At 36.4% G+C, this 22,972-nt stretch overlaps 1 protein-coding gene across 2 annotated transcripts in view; it reads left to right on the forward strand.

Moving 5' to 3' along the window:
- The window catches only part of LOC150091434 (malonyl-CoA decarboxylase, mitochondrial-like), a 118,251-nt gene that overhangs the window by 81,672 nt on the left and 13,607 nt on the right, over positions 1–22,972 (forward strand). For both annotated transcript variants that reach the window (XM_090383896.1, XM_090383904.1), the window contains exons 8-9: positions 5,931–6,083; positions 22,526–22,759. In XM_090383896.1, the coding sequence (XP_090240022.1) occupies positions 5,931–6,083; positions 22,526–22,759 (387 nt within the window). The remainder of the gene's footprint in view (positions 1–5,930; positions 6,084–22,525; positions 22,760–22,972) is intronic.

Below are 22,972 nucleotides of genomic sequence, written 5' to 3' on the forward strand. Positions count from 1 at the left end.
TTCTGAATGTTGAAACAATTCTGAAAATATTTCTCACAATGCCTGTGACAAACGGAAGTGGGGAATGGTCATTTTCTGTTCTCAAACGAGTAAAAAACTGTTTGAGGAATAGTTTAATTCAAGATAAAATGAGTAATTTGTCATTGTTATTTATTGAATATAAACTAGTAAACAGCATTAATTATGATGATTTAATAGATATTTTTGCCAAGGCAAAGCCAAGAAAAAATATTTATGCACAAACTGTATGAACTCATAATTTAGCTATTGCCTTGCTATTTTATAATGTACTTGCTATTATTTACTGCCAACAAACAAGATGTAGATGTTTTTATAATATTTTTGTAACAAAATTTTTGATAATATTTATATATGCAAGTTTTTTTTTTGGACTGGTATCCTAAAAGGTGGCCCCAAAAGAGCTTAGTGCCTTGGGCCCTGAGAAGTTAAGTATGGCCCTGGTCTGGGTTCAGCATGTACAGGTCAGAATGCTATCTTTGCATTCTGACCCGTTTCCTTTCACAAGGAACTCTGGTGCCTCCGTAGCCAGGTGGGAAGGAGCAGCAGTGTGTACCACACGCTTCTTGATTAGACCGGGGTTCGAGTCCATCACCACCAAATACGGAGGATGTGGAAAGGTCAGGGAATGACCACCGCATATTCTCGGAGCAATATGGCCTTAGTTGCTAATGCTCCTAAAAACCAAATAACAACAAGTGTAGTGACATATTGACATTATGCAAACCCCTTTCTCCACATGTAACTCTGGTTGTTGTACTGGTGAGGTAAGGAAAATCAGTTCTCCCCCCCCCCTTTTAAGTAACTGTGTGATTATGAGTAAGTGGGTACATGCTAGTCATGTCACTCTTAATCATTCTGAATGATCTTGTTTTCTCTTACAAGCAGTTTCAAGGATCATTCTTAACTATTTGGTCATCTTACAGACTAGGCTGACCTTCCCAAATTGTTAAGTCTATACATGACTGACCCATGGTTTCCTAGAGGTGGGATAACTCTACTGCAAACTAGAGCATGATGGGAAATTCTTTTTTGAAGGAAACTTTCTGCCTCTTTCCCATTATCTGTTGTCATCTTTCTCCCTCCCTGACTCTCACTCCCCCATTTCCTTCACTACTTTTTACCAGGGCTTGCCTTCTTAAACCTTATGGGCTGACTGATAAAAGCCAAGAATGAACTTCTAAAGAGTGGATGGCTCACCTCTCAGCAGAGTTGGGAATCAAAGCAACTTTCCTTTCCTAGTAATCATCACTTCTTGGTTACTAAGAGGGCCACTCACATAACACAAACAACACAATGCAAAACATGATGGCACCTCCGTAGCCAGGTGGGCAGGAGCAGTAGTGCATAGCACACGCTTCTTGATTAGACCAGGATTCGAGCCCGTGACCACCAAATACGGAGGATGCGGAAAGGTCAGGGAATGACCACCGCATATCCCTGGACCAATATGGCCTTAGTTGCTAATGCTCCTAAAAACCAAATAACAACAACAAAACATGATACCAATATATAATATACCTGAATATATTTGCATAGTGTCAATGTGATGAATATGCTTCACCACATTGACATGCAAATCCCTCAGATATACATGCATACAACATACCCATAGCCGCTTATTTTTAGCTGTCAACAATGGAACCCAGTGGGTCTGTCAGCAGACAGACCCACTGAACACACAATGAACTGACAATTTCCAGTTCATTGTTTGTTCAGATATATTCCTTTGCATATCACTCTTGGGCAAAGGTAAAGAAAGCCAACATGAGAACCTTGGGAAACTTCTGGAAAACTTACCAGGCAAACTTGTTTCCCGCTACCACAGTTTTTTCCTGCATTCTCAGTAAACAGATGGTGCATGTTATCAGTAGTGTTAGTGGAAGGCAATCATATATTGATCAGTTTTTTCTCTTTATTAAAAGCAGATTATTGGTGGCTGAAATTTATTTATGGGTACACCCTACAGACTGCCTCAGTCTTGGGGTGTTTATCCCACCTTCCCACTGTTTTAAAATAGGAAAATGACTTCTATAGATGGTGCATGTTATCAGTAGTGGCAATAGAAGTTGTTTTCCTATTTTAAAACAGCAGGAAGGGGTGGGGGGGTTAAAAACCCTAAGACTAAGGCAGTCTGGAGGGTGTACCTGTAAGTAAATTTCAGCCCACTCACGAACTCCTATAATCTGCTTTTGTTAATGGGAAAAAAACTAATCAATACATCATTATCGACTTCTACTGTCATTACTGATAACATGCACCATCTGTTTACCGAAAATGCAAGGAGAAACTGCGATAGTGGGAAATGAGTTTGCCTGATAAAGTTTCCAAAGTTTCCCATGGTTCTTGCATTGGCTTTCTTTACTTAGCCCACTCTTGTACTACACTGCCATTTGGCAAATTATGGCCGCTCTGTTAAACTACACATTTTCATCCTCCATCAACCTCTTGCTATATCTAGCTATAGGACTGCTGTTTGGCTGGATGTTTTCTGGTTGTTGAACCATTCTCAGCACGTAGACTCTGTTGTGTATGAACATCACAACAGAGCAGTGGTGTATGTGATACTTGCAACAATATGGTACCAAGTCACTTAGGTTATGCTGTTGGTCCAATCTTTTTCTGAGTTACACACACAAACACAGTAAAAGCAAGTGCATGTATACTTGCATGTCCACCAATGCTAGGAGTATAGTTAATAAATTCAATGAGCTGGAAGTGCTAGTCAAGACATCAAAGGTAGATATTGTTGGGATATCAGTGACATGGTGTCACAAAGACATAAGAAGTGTAGAATTCGAATTTGGGGAGTACAATGTGTACAGAAAGGATAGACAAGACAGGAAGGGAGGAGGGGTTATGCTGTTAGTTAAGAAACACGTAAAATCTAAGGAAGTGCATCCAGTCGATGTTGGTGGACAATGCAATGTTGAGTCTGTTTGGTGTGACATAAGCACTGGGAAAGGAAAAATGAAAGTAGGTGTGTGTTATAGGCCTAATGAATCTGATGAGTATAATGAGCAATTGTGTGGGTATAATGAGCAATGAGCAGAGAAATAGAGTGGGCCAGTAAATCAGAGTGTCTTATAATGGGGGATTTTAATTTCCCAGATATTGACTGGAATTTGTGGGTTGGTCACTTATACACTAGCAAGGCTTTTGTGGATTTATTGGATGATTGTTTTCTACAGCAGCATGTTCGGAAGGCAACTAGAGGGAGTAATACTCTTGATCGGATTATCAGTAGTGATTCTTCATGCATTATGAATCTGCCGAAAAAGGAACCACTAGGTGGCAGTGATCACAGAGTGCTGAAGTGGGATTTACTCAAAGAGGTAACTACCATCAGGGGTAAAAGGAAGGGTTTTCGCTTTCGTAAAGGTGACTACGGTGGTCTGAGACAGTATTTAAATTCTATATGGTGGGACCAACTGATGATGTTAGCAACAGCAAATTCAAAATGGGAAGCATTCAATTAAATAATCTTGGAAGCTACTAGACTTTTCATACCAACTAAGAAATATTGTTCAAGATTTAGGACTAAATGGATGTCAGATGAACAAATTGGACATGTGGCAGAGAAGACTATGATAGATATAAGCTTTTTTTTTTTTTTTTTTTTTTTTTTTGGTAGTTATTGGCGCATTGGCTTCTGTGGCCATAATTCACCTCCCAAGGTTTTTGCAGTACTTTGATCCAAGCTCGAGGCGGGATTCGAACCCGCGACCTTTGGGTTGCCAGTCAGGCGCTATACCCACCCGGCTAGCTCGATCAGCAGATATAAGCTGGTCTGTAACCAGGTCACAAAGAAGGTTAGGCAGATTACGAGAAATATTTGGTAAAGGATGCAAAGAAAAACAACAAAGAATTCTTTACTTATGTTAACTCTAGAAGGAAGGAGATGAATCAGATTGGTCCACTTGATATCGATGGTTCAACTGTTGATGATCCTGCTAAGGTAGCTAACAAATTAAATGAATATTTTGCATCTACATTCACACATGAGGAGTTATTCAGGGAGGGGAATGCCAGAGGTGTATTAAATTCTGGCAGTAAGCTAGATAATCTTGTAATAACTGAGAGTAAAGTGGAGGAGAAATTGTTGAAGATAAACATAAGAAAGGCACCTGGGGTGGATGGAATCTATCCAGTTATATTAAAGGAGGCAGCAAAGGAAGTAAGCAAACCCTTAACCATAATTATGAGAGCTTCCTTCCACTCAGGGGAGGTACCCACGGACTGGAAATGTGCAAATGTGACCCCAATCCACAAAGAAGGATCAAAGGGAGACACAGATAATTACAGACCTGTTAGTTTAACTTCTGTTCCAGGGAAATTAATGGAAGCACCGGTTAAAGAAGCATTGCAGGACCATCTAGACAAGACTTCAGTTATAACTCAGACACAGCATGGGTTTGTTAAGGGGAAGTCTTGTCTGACCAATTTGATTGGATACTATGATGTAGTCACAAAGGAACCGGATGCAAAGAATAATTTTGATATCATATATTTGGATCTTCTAAAGGCTTTTGATACTATTGCACATGGAAGACTGCTGCACAAATTAGAGTAGTGTGGCATTGGAGGCAAATTGCTGCTATGGATAAAGGGATGGTTGAAAGGGAAAGGACAGAGAGTGGTAATCAATGGACACTGCTCTTCATGGACTAATGTTATTAGTGGAGTCCCCCAGGGTTCAGTGTTGGGTCCATTGTTGTTTTCTGTATTCATTAATGATATTGATGATGGTATATCAGGCTTAATGTCGAAGTTTACAGACGATACAAAGGTCAGCAGGGTTGTTAATGACACTAATAAAGGATCTAGAAAAGTTGAGCAAATGGGCTGAGAGGTGGCAACTGAAGTTTAACTTTGACAAATGTAAAGTACTGCATATGGGAAACAGTAACCCAGAGTAATGTATCAACTGTGGGGTACTACACTGACAGTGGTAGAGAGTAAAAAGGACCTAGGGGGATAATTGTGCAGGCAGATATGAAGTTTTCTGAGCAGTGCAGACAGTCTGCAAGAGTAGCTCATGGTGTCTTGTCAATGATATACAGGGATATTTCTAGCAGGGATAAGGAGGTGATTATTCCCTTGCATAATACAATGATCAGGCCACACCTTGAGTATGGTATACAGGTCTGGAGGCCTCATTTTAAGAACGATGTAGAGCTGTTGGAATGAGTACAGAGAAGGGCAACAAGATTGGTGAATGGAACAAACTGTTGCTCTTACGAAGAAGGGCTTAAGTTTCATATTACACTGTCTGGAGACTAGGCACCTCCAAGGTGATCTGATTGAGGTGTATAAAGCCTTGAATGGTTTGAGCATGCTCAATGCTGATGGGATTCTTCCTCTTGCTCAGAATAATCGCCTGAGAGGGCATAAATTCAAATTGAGGAAAACAATTTGCCTTTAGTCAGCAGGTGGTTGATTGCAGGAACAAACTTCCATCTGTCGTTGTAGAAGTTGATAGCTTAAACAGATTCAAGGCAGAACTAGACAAACATTTGGAGCGAGTGGATGGGTGAAATGTGAAGGGGGGGGTTTGGCTGATGCTATATAAGCTTGCTTTCTTGCATCATGTGCCCTTGCTAATGCTAATGTACATTAATGAACTGAACTTAAATAAAAAGATTCTCAGTTTATCTACCAGCAGGGTCAGTTTAATGATGATAAATGTTTTTACTATTTTTAATACTGGGTAGGGTTTCAAAGCACTGTCTTGCATAAAATGAAGCCTCAAGCTTGTACTGTCGACTAGTCTTTCAGTATAGTTAGAAAACGACATTCAGGATTTAGGTTTGGGGATACACTTTATCATAAACTTTAAAACAAATACGTTAATATTTTAACTTTAAGTTAATTTAATACAATATATTTCAGTTTTGAATCTTTATTTATAGGTCTTCATGGTATTGAATTGGGTAACCAGTTAATCAAAAGAGTTGTAAAAGAAGTTCAAGCAGAATACCCTCACATTGACAAGTTTTCTACACTGTCCCCTATTCCTGGCTTTCGAGAATGGCTGATATCACTTTTTAAAAAAATTGAGAAAGGTAAAAAAAATCTGGCATGTGGTTAAGTTTAAATTTTTTTTTGCAAATTACAAATACTGTTCCAGCTTGGTATTTGTTTCCCAACTGAAAGTACAGGTTATATTGAAAATTTCTCTATGAATTACAAATAGTCAGTTTTAGATGGAAGAATGCAGTTTTCACATATAAATCAGTTAACTATAAAAGTATTTTTATTTTATTTATTTATTTTTTTGTTTATTTTTTATTTAAATTGTTATCCCATGCTACTCAACTATATTAGTTAACTGACTAAGAAAAGCTACAGTGCAACACTTAGTTGACTGAATCAAAGTCATTATGTTAATGCAATTAAAATTATGTAGAAGAAGACCCTTCCCTATGATTAATATCATCAAGAAGTGGATGAAAACTTTTCTAGTTTTCTTTGGTCTGTAACTTCTGGCTGAAGAAACCTGCAGTGACTGCTCATTTAATAACAAGTTACATCCACTTGAATTTTGAGAGAAATCTGAGCAACGCTGCCAGGTGTGTATTTTGTGAACTTCGTATTCCTCAATTAACTCTGCATTAAATTGTGCAAGAGTACAGGCACACCCCGACTTACATAATAATCGATTTCCGTAAATTCGACTTTACATAAGTTTTTGCCTGCCGGTGAATCTAAAAAAATCGTGGAAACGTATTTTGCATCCCATAGGGAAAAAATGGAGGTGTTGTGAAAACATTGCAGTGTTGAACCCAATAACACAGTGTTTTTTTTTTTTTTTTTTTTTGTATTCGTTCCAAGACCTAAAAGTTGAAATTTTCACTATTTAAGCTATTTATCTCTCTAAAAGGCCATTTTTATAATGGAGTGCTACCCTTTCATTATCATATGTTCTGTTATAAGAATTAATTTTGAACACCTTTGTTGATTTTTTTCTGAAGAACATTTCTTGAGGTCACAATCATAAAACAATTTGCATATTCTGGTTTATTGGGCTTTTCTGTTAGTGCAATCCTATTATAAATGGGTAGGAAACTCGATCTTATTTCATTTGCGATAATTCTGATAACTGGAATTGTGTGAGTTATTCCGTTATTATAGTGAAATATGTTCCCCTTCACTGAAATCTTCAATCATATAAAAAACAAATAAATTTTCAGAATCTTCTCTTCATTCCTATTTACTTATTACAATGATGAAGGGAAAGGGGCCAATGGAAAATGCAAGTGGTGGCAGTGCTAGGAAACAAAACAAAAGTGATTTAGAAATGAAAATGAAAATGATAAAGAAGTACGAAGCAGGACAAAGTTTGTCATCTATTGCACGAGAATTAGGTCTCACTGCTTCAATAGGGAATACTATTTTAAAGGACAGTGCATGTATAAAACAACATGTTATAGGATCAACACATTTAAGATCAACAGTGATCACAAAACAGCGTTCGGGTGCTATATCGAAGATGGAAAAACTATTAATAATATGGATGGAAAATCAGATTCAGAAGCAAGTGCCCCTGAATCTAATGGCCATTCAAGCAAAAGCAAGAAGTATTTATGAAGATATTAACGATAAGTACGGCAAACCCCAAGCCAAGTTCATGGCAAGCAAGGAGTGATTTAATAAGTTCAAGCATCGTGCTGGTTTCTACAACGTTAAAGTGGTCAGTGAAGTAGCCAGTACCGATTCTGCAGCAGCAGAGAAATTTTGTGACATGTTGGAAAAAACCTCTTCTAAATTTCCACAGCCCTCAACCTCTGCAGCAGCATACTTATCAGCTGGAGACGTAGGTTCTGGCAACGATGCTCAAAAGTTAAAACTTGCTGACATTATGCCTGTCTCTTCCCTTTTTTTTGTAATTTTATAATTTTGAAATTTTTGTAATTGCACACTTTTGTAATTTTTCCTATGCATGAGATTAAAAAAATTGAATAAATAATTCTATTTACATGTTCGTCGAACATTTCTTTTTTGCTTCAATCAAATTCAGCAAGCATAGTTTCGAGTGCTGCATAAGCCTTTAGGGAAATTCCAACTTACGTAAAATTCAACTTGCATAGAGTTCCGTGGAATGCAACCCTTAAGTAAGTCAGGGAGTGCCTGTATTGAATTTGCATGCTTATTAAGTTCAACTCTCTGTGGGCCACTAGAAACAACAATTGGGTAAAATGAAAATGATCTGTGTTTGACATTCTGGAATGCATATACAGTATAAAGATAATGACTACTTCTCACATACTTATTTCAGTTACAAAGCAGCAATTTTTATGCAGCCCAACAATACCTATCTGGGAATCAGAGAACTTATTGTGCTTAGAAATGTCTCTGCCAGTCCAGAGGTGCAGCATAATAAATGGAAAGAATCTTAAATTATTTTTTTTTTTCATAGACATGTTAGTATGAACAAGGCCAGATCTTGCCTTCATGTTTATTTTTTGGGGTGAGGAGCTTAACAGCATAGGAAGCCAAATCACTTCCGCTCCTCTGAAATAAAATAAGTGCCATATATTTATTTATAAATAGAGGTACACTGTTTAACAATATGTAGTGTATTATTATACAAGGACGCAAACGATTAAAAATATCTCATACTGTACACTTCCCTCAACCCCCAAATGCTTGAAAATAAATTTATTCCTCATATCAGAATGTAAACATCATGAAAAAAAAATTAAAAATTCACATATGTGAAAATAATGATTTTATACAGATTCGTGTCAGGACATATATTTTATAACAACAAAAATTCCTGATAGACATCACCTCAGCATCATAGGCATTTCTTCAAGCTTTTTAAACCTTCACAAATGTGAATAAACATTGGGAAGCATTCAAGTAATTAATCTTGAAAGCTACTAGGCTTTTCATACCAACATAAAAATACTGTTCAAGGTTTAGGCCTAAGTGGATGACAGAAGAACTAATGAGACTCGTGGCAGAGAAGAAAACTGCACAGGATATATATAGCTTATCAGGCAACACAGAAGCCTATGGTAGATGTAAGCTAGTCTGTAATCAAGTCACAAAGGAGGTTAGGCAATCAAAGGCATATTACAAGAAATCTTTGGCAAAGGACGCAAAGAAAAACAGCAAAACATTCTCTACTTATATCAACTCTAGAAGGAAGGGGATGAATCCAGTGGTGAGCTGTGAATATTTTAACAATGGACTCGCAGTTTTTCCGACTTTCTACAGTGTAAATTTGATCGGTCACGGACGTGACATCATCCGTGGCTTCTGCCAGAGCCGGTTCCCACGCTCGCACTACTAATAGTGTGATTAGAGCGTGTGACTTTTTTTTCCTGACCGGTATGATATCTTGAGTCAGAGGCAGATTTAGCAGGGACAGATGTGGCTTATTACCCCCTTAACCATGCGTATAAGTGATTGCGTAAAACGTTCCTAGGTCTATCTAAAAAAAACAAAAACTTAAAAACATGGTCATCATGCCTCGTTTTACGATGATAACTCGATATGACAGTGTCTGGAGTTCTAACTTTTTAGAATTTTTCAATAGTATGACGTCACAATCATGCTTCCTGAAGTTACTACTGCAGTATGATTGCAACAATACAAATATTTGTCAACAATTTCTTTTTCTGTCTCGCATTTTTGTTATGTTCCATTGTTAGGTGCCTCTAACAGCTGCATATGTCGCTTCAACTACAAGATCGGTACATCAATCGGTGCTATTTTACAGAGACAGATATGTATTTTACAGAGACAGAGAGTAGATATGTTGCAATCGCAAGTATACATCTCTTACTTTAGTTATCATAAATCCATCGTATCTTGTCTTCCAGAAATTATGAAAATCTGTGAATGATCAATAAAATATTTACAATAAAAAAGCTCTTTTATTTCGTAATCAATATATGCAAATCAAAATACCTAAACGAAACGCGAAGGATATTTTGCATAAACCATCTACCGCGCGTGCTCGGCACACGTGCAACTTTTTTATTCGTCTTTTTTTTTTTTTTTAACAACTAGGGAAATATGTAATGAATACATTTTTTCATAATAAATTTTAATATTGTGAATAAAAAATAACATGAAATATTTTCCATATTACAAATAACAAAAACTATCACAAAATATTCCACAATATAAAAACAAAACTTTCTAGAAAAAGTACACAAAAAAATCACAGATTAAATGAAAAAAAATTATTTCACAAATATTCAACAAAAATTTATTCTAAAAATTGCCATATAGAATTTACTTCTTTATTAATATTTCTTGTCGATCTGCTTTGCTCAATAGTTGGGTGATGATTACAGAGAAATGATTTGACGTAACGATCCAGATCAAATTGAAGCAATGGTTTTCCATTTAGATGTATGTTCGCCATAATCTGCAACGTGTTTAATTGTCACAATATTATTCATTACACTGAAAGTTCACTCAGCTTCAGCACTGCTAATCGCAATGGTTTCAAAGATATTTTCTGGCTTTCTTAATTGAAAAGGTAATTTCGCTCAATTTTAAAGATAAACTGTCTTCGACAAAATCTTTAAAATCATTAATTTTTATTTCATATTTTATCAGAAAACTTAAATTTCTTATTCGGTTTTCACCGTCTTGCCACCGAGATGAAAGTTCTTTCGCATTCTTTTTTTTTAATTTAAAATCACCCTGTTGCATTAATAACTTATCCTTTAAGGATAAAATAGTGCATTTAATTACTTGTTACAATGTAAATTTTTTACTCTTTCAATTTTGATTCCTTCAAATTCTTTTCACTTCAACATGCTCTCAATTTTAGCTTCATAATTTCCTTCAGAATTTTTCAAATTAGCAATAGCATTGATAGTTCAAATAATTAATTTATATTCTTTTACCATTGTGATTCTGTAAAGCTTCTGAAAGGTAAGAGAGCTCCTGCACGCCGTTGATCATTACTACTAAATCGTTAAGAAATTACAAATTTAAAAGTCGATTTAATAATCCGGAATATTTAACTCTGATTCAAAATGTTTGCACAAAGTGGGATAATTTCTCCAACCCACAATTGCCGTCCGCAAGCTACAAGCTGCTCATTGTGGCCCGAACACACAACCAATCAACCAATCTTTATGGTTTCCACATCAAGTTCTTTAGCAATCATCCTTAATTCGTGCTAGTTTTTTGGAGATTGGTGATATAGTTTTTTTTTTTTTTTTTAATTATTGTCCGTATGCCATTATATTTTAGAATATTTTCTACACAGTGAAAGGCTCAACAAAGTTTCAAAATCTGCCAACATTTCATCTTCGTAAAGTTTATATAATGTCTTAGTTGCCTCGATCCTGCCCCCTACGTTGCTACTCTCACTAGTTCTTTGAATACAGTGCAATATGTCGGAATCACATGGATATGCAGCTACTGTGACCATGTAAACATAGACAGGAGAAATTTACTGGAAGGCATGGATCACTCACTTCTCCGAAAAGCATATGCCCATTTGTCGGAGTAAAGGGGAACCGCAACAGGTTGACCAGAGGCTATAATCCATGTCGAGAATTTTCTTAATCCTCTGACTGGCTATGGAAAGCATATTGAATAGTGCGACTTCTCGTTATGTGACTGCATAGGTTTTACTACAGAATAGTAACATATCTTACTTCTCTGTAGGTTTTACAGACACCACTAACATTGTGAAACTGTAATCCCTTTCACCCTTAATTCACACTTTTTAAATTGCCTAAAGGCCAGAGGTGAGAATAATGCACACAAAGTTGTCTCTCCTAATCCGTTTGTTACATGGAAATTTTCTTCGTTCAGCAGAAGCTATTTTAAATGTAATTGCCAAGGGGAATCAAAAAAATTCGCTATAAAGAAGTTCGTTAAACATGGGTCTGACTGTAATTAAATCAAAAATGAAGCAATTTTAAAATAAAAACCGATCGATTGCACCATTAAAATGCTGGGACCATTCCCAGCATTTTAATGGTGGGAATGGCCCCACCGTAGTTTTTCGACTGTGAATACTCAATAATTGCATTTAGGATTTCATTTGTAAAATAAAAGATCATCTCAATGATGGGCTCGCAAATTTTCAAAAAAAATAATAACAATGGGCTCTCGCAAACCCATGCGAGCCCACCATAGCTCACCACTGGATGAATCAGATTGGTCCACTTCATATCAATGATTTGACTGTTGATGATCCTGCTCAGATAGCTGACAAACTGAATGAGTATTTTGCATCTACATTCACACATGAGAATTCTGTAGGGAAGTGGAGGACAGAGGCTTATTAAACTCTAACAGGGAGCTAAATGATTTTGTAATAACTGAAAGGAAAGGAGAAATTGTCGAAGTTGAACATTAGATAGGCACCTGAGGTGGATGAGATCTATCCAGTTATATTAAAGGAGGTGACAAAGGAAGTAAGCAAATCCTTAGCCATAATTATGAGAGCCTATTTGGACTCAGGGGAGGTCTGACAGACTGGAGATGTGCAAATGTATCTCCAATTCACAAAGGGGGATCAAACGGTGACACAAGTAATTACAGACCTGTTAGTTTAACTTCTGCTTTGGGGAAAATAATGGAATCACTAGTTAAAGAAGCATTGCAGGATCATCAAACAAGACTGCAGTTAATAATTCAGACACAGCATGGGTTTGTTAAGGGGAAGTCTTGTCTGATCGATTTGATTGGATACTATGATGTCATCACAAAGGAACTGGATGCAAAATTATAATTTTGATATCATATGCATGGATTTTAGGAAAGCTTTTGATACTATTGCACATGGAAGACTACTGTACAAATAGGAGCAGTATGGCATTAAGAGCAAGTTGTTACAATGGATAAAAGGATGGTTGAGGGGGAGAAGAGTGGTAATCAATGTCCACTGCTTTTCGTTGACTAATGTTATTATGGAGTCCCCCAGGGTTCAGTGTTGGGCCCATTGTTATTTTGTATATTTATCAATGATATTGATTAATGTATATCAGTCTTAATGTTAAGGTTTGCAGATGACACAAAGGTTGACAGGGTTTTTAATGACAGTATGCTACTGCAACAGGGTCTAGAAAAGTTGGGCAGATGGGCTGAGAAGTGGGAAGTACTGCATATGGGTTACAGTAAGCCCAGAGAAACGTACCAACTGTGTGGTGGTACTACACTGAAGGTAATGGAGAATGAAAAAGACCTGAGGGTGATTGTGCAGTCAGATACAAAGTTTTCTGACAGTGCAGATAAGCTGCCAGAGCAGGTCATGGGTTCTTGTCAATGATCTACAGGAATTTTGCTAGCAGATATTAGGAGGTGATTATCTCTTTGTATAAGGCAATGGTCAGGCCACACCTTAATTACTACATACAAGTTTTGAGGCCTAATTTAGGAAGGGTGAGGGGAACAAAGGGGTGCTCTTATCAAGAAAGGCTCAAGTTCTGAAAATTGCAGCATCTGGAGGCTCTTCACCTACGAGGTGATCTGATTGAGATGTATAAGGTCTTGAATGGTTTGAGCAGGCTAATGCTAAAGCAAGAGGAATTTTTCTCTTGCTTAGATTACGAACCTGAGGGGGGCATTAAACCCAAATTGAGGAAAGACAGTTGTAGAATAGATGTGCAGAAATTTGCCTTTATCCAGCGGGTAGTTGATTGCTGGAACAAACATTCATCTTTTGTTGCAGAAGTTGATAGCTTAAATAAATTCAAGGAAGAATTAGACAAACGTTTGGAGAAAATGGGTGGGTGAAATGATAAGGGTTTTTTTTTTTTTTGGTTGATACTGTATAAGCTTGCTTTCTTGCATCATATGCCTCTACTAATGTTAATGCTAATGTTGTTACACAGGATAATTTAAAAGATAATCCATCAGGTATTTTCAGTTTTTATTTAAATTATTACTCATCATTGTCAGAAAGACTGATTTGTACTGCCATAATACAAATCATTCTTTCTAAATTATCAGCCTTCTATTCACTAATTTCCTCTATGCTGTCCTAGTTCTTGTTAGTCCTTTAGCTCTAACCAGAGAGAGCCTTGTGTCTGCTTGACATTATCAAACTCTCAAATGCTCTATTATCTGACCATCTTCTGAAAATCACATCATTTGGAGGAATATATATTCATCACTATCTCATGCTATTTTGAACTCCTATTCATTTGGGCATATTAACTGAGTGGTACCTCCAAACCCTGTCAGAACAGGAACTTTGACAGATTTGAAAAACCAGCAACCTATACATGTCAAAGAATATTTGTTAAACAAGAGAATATTCTTGTTCCAACATAATCTTAATATTTGATATGCCTACACCACCATCTATCAAGGCTGGTTATCTTAGCTGTCACATAAAGTCATACATCCCTAACTCAGCATGTTTTAAATGCCAAAAATTTGGCCACTTCCAAAATGCTTGCAAAGTTTATTTGTGCTGCCTGCAGAAGCCACAGTCATTTGCTGCACTGGCAAAAAAAAAAAAAAAAACACCAAGTAGATAGGGAAACACAAATTATATGCTTCCCTCCTCACACAGGTAACTATCCAGTTGACCTTTGAATTTATTCAACTGTCAGCCTCAACTACCTGTGAGAGCAGGTAGTTGAGCGCAGGTAGTTCCAGCAATCAACAACTCGCTGACTAAAAGAAAACTTCCTACGATCTACTCTAAACCTCAACTCCTGTAATTTAAATTTATGACCATTAGTTATGGAATTCTTTATAACAGTGATAATTCCACCTTCATTCATTTTACTAATCCCTCTCAGAGCCTTATAAACCTCAATCAGGTCACCTCTGAGGTTCTTGGTTGTCTCGTACTCAGAGTGTCTTTCCTTCTACAGTCGTCCTTTTGCCGATCTCACCATTCAAGTTGCCATCTTTGGACCCTTTCAAGAAGCTCAATGTCTTTTTTCAGATGGGGTCCCATACTTGAACACAGTATTCCAAACCTGGTCTTACAATTGTCTTATACAGTAGAATTATGATCTCCCTATCTCTGCAGGATAACGTTCAATAAATCATCGACAGGACATCATGGGCTTTCCTAGTTGCCTGTTTACGTTGTTCAGAAAACTTCATATCTGCCCATATAACTTCCAGATCCCTTTCCTCCTCCACTGTTTTTAATTAAACCCTACCAAGTGTATAATTTATTTAGGAGTTGCTATTCCCCAAGTGTAAGACTTTGCATTTAGCAGCATTAAAACATAGTTTCTCTGACCATCTTTGAAGTCTGTTCAAGTCATCCTGAAGGAGCACTGCTTGGCACTAATCATTAACGACTCTGCCAATCTTTACATCACTGCAAATTTTGACATCATACCTTTTATCCCTTTGTTAATGTCATTTATGAAAATGAGAAACAACAGTGGGCCAAGAACTGATCTTTGGGAGATTCTATTTCTGACATTATTAACCAATCTGAAGAATATCCATTAATCTCTGCCTTCTTGCCCCCACAGCTACCCTGCAATCCATCTTAGAATTTTTCCAGTAATCCCATACGTTCCATCTTATACAGTAACCTCTCATGAGGAACTGTCAAATGATTTGCTAAAATCCAAATAAACTATGTCAAAATTGTTCCCTATAGCTTATGAGTGTCAAAATAGCCTACTATGATAGTTGAACATGATTTTCCCTTAACAAAACCATGTTATCCTTTAGAATGCCATATCTATCTAAATGTCTCTGGATATCACAGCAATTTTGATGACATTTGGGATCTCCTGTACAATATAATCTGGTTGCTTTTTGTTTATAAGAGATGAATTCAACACCTTCTGTTAACATATTACTTAAATGCTAAGCATCAGTTATAGGAAAAATAATCGTGTGTCTAGTGAAGTGACCAGCTCACCTCGTGGAAGAAATGCCATTTTGGTCATTCCCCAAGTTTTGTTCAGACCAATTATATGCAAATAAATCTGGAAGCTGTAACTGTTCACATATCTCTAAATTTTATGCTTATTATTGTCTCTTTGTATTTGTTCCCTAATCAAGATATGTGGGTCAATCTTGAAAATCTGGTATCCTAACTTCCATCTCTATTTTGTATTATGGGAGATCTTAATGGTTGTTATCCCTTTGGGGTGAGGCACTTGACAAATGAGGACAAATTTTGGAAACTTATTGAAATAATTTTGGAAAATTATTGAAAGACAATCTAATGCCACAAAATACTGGATCACATATGTACTTTCACCTTCCTACTGGATCAAGTTCACAGCCATTGATTTCTCTTTTTATGTTCTCCATCCCTCTTTCCATTAGATTCATAAAAATGTACTGGGTAGTGACCATTTCCTAGTCTGCCAAATTAATGCAAATTTAGCATCCTGCCCTAATCACATCATCAGATGGAATTTTGAGAATGTTAATTGGGAAAAATGTATGTAGCTAGCAATATTGAACAAATTAGTTGTATCAAGGGTATTGAGATGCTGTTGCTTGCATCACAAAGTGAGTACAGGCTGCTGAATAAACCATCTCAAGAACATTCCCAAGTCTTAGAACTCATCCAAAAGCATGGCAGAACAATAGACAAAACTAAGCCAAGGGTGAGAAAAAGAGCCTGGAATAACTTCCACAGATGCCCTACTGCCACAAATCTGTAGCAGTTTAAAAGAGCCAGAGCTAATGCCAGATGCATTCAATAACCAAACAAAAAATATTTTTGGAGATAATATGCCTCTACAATTAACAGGTATACTAAGACAATATACTAAGACAATCTAGAATAAAATCAGTAAAATGTGTAATAAATATTGTGCACCATATCCATCCATACTGAATGTGAATGGCTCAAAGTTTCACTCCCAAAAAAGATTTAGCTAGCTGGCACTCCTAAAAAACGATATTATTATTATTATTATTAGTCCTATGGTGCAAGGAAGCCTGGGGCTTATGCAGCACCAGCCAAATAAATTTTCTGAGTTACCCGGTGTGTGTGTGTGTGTGTGTGTGTGTGTGTGTGTGTGTGTGTGTGTGTGTGTGTGTGTGTGTGTGTGTGTGTGTGTGAAAGAGAGAGAAGTAGAAGGAAATCACCAAGAAAGAGAAAAATTATGATATCCAGCTGAGGACCCTGGGTGTGCCAAGCCCATACTCACCAGATGTGAGCCCCTGGGGTATAGCTAGTTGGCACTCCCAAAAGATATAATTGACTGTGCAGAGTTCATACCAACCCTCCTTCCAGAAATTAAAGTCCTGTGCTGAAAAGAAAATTCCATCTGTTCTCCATTTGTCTCACAACTGTTTATTCATCATGATCATAGTATGTCTTACTACTTTAAATAGTTCAAATATTGTACTGCTGGACCTGATAGAATGAACTATGCTATGTTGAAACAGCTTAGTGATGAGGCACTTCATGTGCTACTCCTAAACTGGGTTTCCACATAAAATGCCTCCTCAGATAAGTGGTACAATGCACCTGATTTTTATCATAGTCTTATTAAAACCAAGCATAGACCCAATTAATTCATGCCACTACCAGCCAATTTCCCTTACCAGTTTTATGGGCGAAACCATGGGGAAAAATGGTTAGCGTTTGTCTAGCCTGGTTTTTAACAAATATAGTCTTATCAACCCACCAGTGTGGTTTTCATGCAGGCTGATCCACTTTAGACCTTATGATTCAAACAGAAGCTCAAGTTTGTAACACTTTCATTAGAAAAGAACATATAATAATATTTGTTTAGAAATTGAGAAAGTGTTTGATACAGCTTGGCATTATGGTATTATGTGTGATATCTACACACACACACACACACACAGATGCACACGCATTAAAACTAAGGGACCATCTTCTCAGATTTATGCAGAACTTCTTAAAATATAGATCCTTTCAGGTCTGAATTCAGTCTTTTCTATCTTGCAGCTTCATCCAGGAAGAAGGCGTATTTCAGGGGTTGGTTTTAAGTGCTGCCCTCTTTATTATAAAAATTAACTGAATAATGCAGAATATATTCCACTGAATATTTACTATTTTTCATGATTTTAGCATATCTTTCATTCTCAAAACACACATAATGATCAAACATCAACTGCAAGGTGACATTCAGTCATTTTCGAACATTATCAACATAATTACAGATTGGGCTGCCAACAGTGGTTTTTGCCTATCTCTCAAAAAAACTGTTGCTGTTCATCTCTGTATAAAGTATAATCTTTATCCTAATGTGGTCCTAAAAGTTGGTGATCGTATGTTACATATTGCATTCAGTGTTCAATTTCTTAGCCTAATCCTGGAGAAACAAAATTAATCTTCCTTGACCACATCAACCAACTTCAATCCAGTTTTTTTTAAAAATTAAAACAACCTGCCACAATGTGACAGAGTATTGTCTGCTACATCGTGGAGTGTTGATCATCATACTCTTCTCCACTAATATCATGCTGTTGCACAATCACAGCTACAATGGATCTCCAGTCTGTAACCCTGCCAAAACACAGGGACTCACATCTGGTGAGTATGGGTTTGGCACACCCAGGGTCCTGAGCTGGATATCATCATTCTTCTCTCTCTTGGTGAGTCCAGTCTACTTCTCTCTCTTGGGGTAATTCAGGAAATTTTTTTTTTGGCTGGTGCATCATAAGCCTCAGATTTCCCCAGGTGGGAAGGAGCAGTAGTGCGTATCACATGCTTCTTGATTAGACCGGGGTTCGAGCCCGTCACCACCAAATACGGAAGATGCGGAAAGGTCAGGGAATGACCACCGCATATCTCGGAGCAATATAGCCTTAGTTGCTAATGCTCCTAAAAACCAAAACAACAACAATAGCCTCAGGTTTCCTTGCACCATATAGCAAATAATAATAATAATAAAAACTAATGCCTTAAAGTTGTTGGGTCTCCATACAGAATGCATAATTTTTTGAATTTTACCATTAAAATTGAGTCAACTGACCCATCCAACTTGGGGTTACCTATTTGCACTCCTCTGGAAAGGGGGCACTTCTCTTTATGCTGTTCATCAATCAGTAAATCACTGCAAAATTGCATGCAGTACAAATGTCTCTATAATCAGTTCAATCCCGACAGTAGTCCTTTATCATCAATTTTTATGATTCTCTCAGTATCATTCTTTCTTTACAACGAGGAGAAAAGCATCACAGCTATCTTCTTGGACATATTCAAACCATGCTGATCATTCTTACTGAGAAAATGCAAATTTTAAAATTGTGCTTATTCCTGGCTATGTTGACATACCTGGCAATGAAAAAACTGACCATGCTGCTAAGAAGAGCCAATTGATTCTGCTTTCACAGTTCTCTTTACATTTTATAAGTCTTGCAATGACTTGTTTAGTGCATCTCTGGCAATCTCAAGTTGTCAATAAACTCCTACAGGTTAAACCAGAACTGCTGACCTGACCATCCAGTTTCCATTCAACTAGAAAAGAAGAGGTCACTCTTGCAAGAATTCAGATAGACGACACACACTTTACTTATTCTTATCATTATTGACTTTCCTCTTTTTATTGAAGGAAATGGCACAAAACTGTTCCTACCTTGAAACAAATTCTGAATGACAGTTTCTGACATTGATTCTGAATTGTTATTCAGAAAGGTAAACACTGTTTATTTTCCAGAAATTGATCCAGTAGGGTAATAACATTTGACAGTATAACCTGTGCAATTGATATCATATGACTCACTTTGTGTAGTGCTGTTACTTACAGCCTTTAGCCGCCCTTGTGCTGTAAAGCCCTTAAACAGTAATAGCAACTTCTGTGCACTATTGTATTTTGAGACAAAGTAATTTTGTTTACACACAGATCCCCATTTCAGTGCATTGAGGTCTAAGGTTCCCATTATATCTAGAGAATTTTTTGTAAAGATTTTTTCACTTGAGGCTTGGGTACTGTTGTAGAGTCTTTTCCCTTCAAAAACTTTTTTCCTTTTTGGTGTGAAAACATCTTTGGTGGCACCTACTAAATTTCGGACTGAAGTTAAACCAATTTGACACAAATTGTATCACTTCCTGAAGGACTGCAGTCACTAATGTTGATTCTTGATGTGAAAATATCTTTGGTGGCACCTACTAAATTTTGGTCTGACAGTCGGTGTTCGGCCTGTCAGCAAAAATATGAAACAGAAATTATGCAAATTGCACCACTTCCTGAGTGACGCTAACACAGTCACTAATGTTGATTTGGTAGAGTGAGTGGCGGGCATGAGCATAAAATGTTACATCGTTATTTCAGACTGAAGTAAAACTGATGAACGATGTAAATTGAATGAGCATTTATGTCATTTAGGAAGTAGCGGGCATGAGTTTATGCTGATTCCTGCTGCTTCCTAAATGACACGTTGATTCAGTAGAGTAAGTAGTGGGCTTGAGCATAAAATTTTACTTCAACTGCAGTCTGATTTTAAAACGGTTCTGATTTTCATCAAAGATGTTTTCACATAAAACATCTTTCGTGCATACAGGGTACACATGTGCTTTTTTTTTTTTTTTTTTTTTGCTTATGTAAAGTACATATGTATTTAAAGTGTGTAGTTTTTCTCTTATGTATTTTTTCTCTCATCCAAACCAGCCAAGAACACCACAGTTTTTAAACCAAGATGTACTGCTTTGTGGCAGGGGTTGGCAACCTATTTTGAGTGAAGAGCCATTTTTGATCTAATTAAAAAAAAAAGAGAATCCAAAGAGCATCCCCTCAGCTTGAAGTTTGGGGGAGTTTTTTAAAAAATGGAATAGAGTGAGAAGGTGTTTTAAAAAACATATATATATATTTTGAAATATTATTTATTAATACTGAAAAAACGTAACAAACATCCAATTAGGTACGAATTAATGTGACTTTTGCTGCTGAACTTTAATTTTCATCTATAAACATGCTGAGAGACTCGCACTGTTCAGATGGTTTCTTGATTTACTTTTAATATAGTTCATGTTCGAAAATATTTGCCTGCAGAAATATGTCGAACCAAAAACAGAAGTCCGGGTGCAAATATTTTCAAATTTATATACTTGTCTGGTAGGCTACTTCACACATTGAACACAATTTGGTCTCTTTTTCAACTCATCTATCACCGTCCATTTGTGTAGAATTGCAAGGGCAGCCTTTTGCCTCTCCAAATCCTCAATTTCAGTTTTAAGGCATTTTATTTTTGTACTCCATATGTCCTTGATTTTTAAGTCCTCTGACTCGATTTCAAATTGTATTTCATGTGGGCTAAAAGTTAAAGAGCTGCAGGTTACCGACCCCTGCTTTATGGTATTGGTTGTCTTACTTTCTGAAACGATCCATTTATGCATATGCTTGATGTTTGATTATTATTGCATAGTTTGCAGATGTTTCTAAAGTTTCTTTATTTCTCCATCAGAATATGGTTTCTCTTTTTAGTCAGCATAAGTAATATAAAATATGAAGCAAGTAGCATTTCTTTCCATTTGTTTTAGGTTTGCAAAATTTGTCTGGAAAGAGAGCTGACAGAAAATACTGCTCTCTCTATTTCTCATTAATATAAACATGATTTTGTCCTAATTAATTTTGTCCTTTATTTCGTGAATTTCCTTGGTATTGCAGTGCTTTTAAACAAATTTTCCCCAAAAGCATAAGTATATATTTATAATTCGAGTCAAAAGGGACTATGAAGCCCAATAAGTCCTATTATTATAATAATCTTAAATTATAAGAGGAAACCTCATACCTTTATAGTAGGACTGTGATTCTCTTGACACTCAATCGCAAATGATTATAATATGAACCTACCCCACGTGCATAGTCAAATTAAATTAAAATAGCTATTAATTAAAATCATCATGCCTTCAATTCTCATGTCATGCCAAGCGAATCGGAAAGATGGCGGCCACCAACCCCCAAAAACCCAACCAACATCGTATGCTACCATGAAAATTGAAAAACGATTGTTGCAAAAAACCACGTGTTTCATGGTTTTTAGATTTTTGCAACAATTGTTTTTCAATTCTCATGGTAGCATGCAATGTTGGTTGTTTTTTTGGGGATTGGTGGCCACCATCTTTCCGTAACTCTTTCCGATTCACTTGGCGTGACATTAGAATTGAAGGCATGATGATTTTAATTAATAGCTATTTTAATTTAATTTGACTATGCACGTGGGGTAGGTTCATATTATAATCATTTGCAATTCAGTGTCAAGAGAATCACAGTCTTACTAAAAACGTACGAGGTTTCCTCTTATAATTTAAGTATATATTTATTTAAAAGATGAGACACTGCCATGATATCCTCTTTTGAGACTTACTGGTCTCTCATCAAGTAATAGATAGGTCTCTAGTGACAGTTCTTGATAAATCAGTCAAAATGAAATTGGTAATCTGTTTGGTCTTTTACTGTGCAATGTCTTCATTGAAAGTGTTTCATGGCAGGATATATTACTTTCTCTGTCTGTGTGATAATCAGTTTACTCAAAACATTAAAGTTATAAAATTAGACTTGTTCATGTGGTGAGGGATTGATTTAACACTTCATAAATTTTTATGATATTATATCTGGCATATAGGCATCTATTATTGACTTGTTTTTCTTTATATTAGGTGAATTAGGCTTAGCTGCACTCTTTACAAGTGATGAGTTTTTAATTGTCAAAAATTTCCTCTCCACTGATAATTCTCATATTTCACCTTGGATGCAGTTAAGTAAGCTATTTGGAAGTAACAATTGGGTTCATGATGAAAGGATTACTAAAGTTCTTCAAGTTCCACTAATAAGAGCATGTGCTCATTATTTATGCAAAGAGAAAAGGAGAAGCTATGCACTAAATAGTGTCGGTAAGTACTATCATAGCAAGAAATCAAATTTTTAGTTGTTTGCTCTTTTTTTTTTACTGTAGAGAAATGGTAATAAAAGTATAAATTTATAAACCGACTCTCCAAAACCCAAATGTTTTGAAGTGAGAGCATTATTATTATTTTTTTTTAACAAGAGTTTGAATTTAATAATGTTACTTGAATTTTTGTGGTAATAAATTCAACTAATTTATT

The sequence above is a fragment of the Mastigoproctus giganteus genome, chromosome 1, assembly GCF_048544385.1.
Source record: "Mastigoproctus giganteus isolate SK-2022 chromosome 1, ASM4854438v1, whole genome shotgun sequence".
NCBI lineage: Eukaryota > Metazoa > Arthropoda > Arachnida > Uropygi > Thelyphonidae > Mastigoproctus > Mastigoproctus giganteus.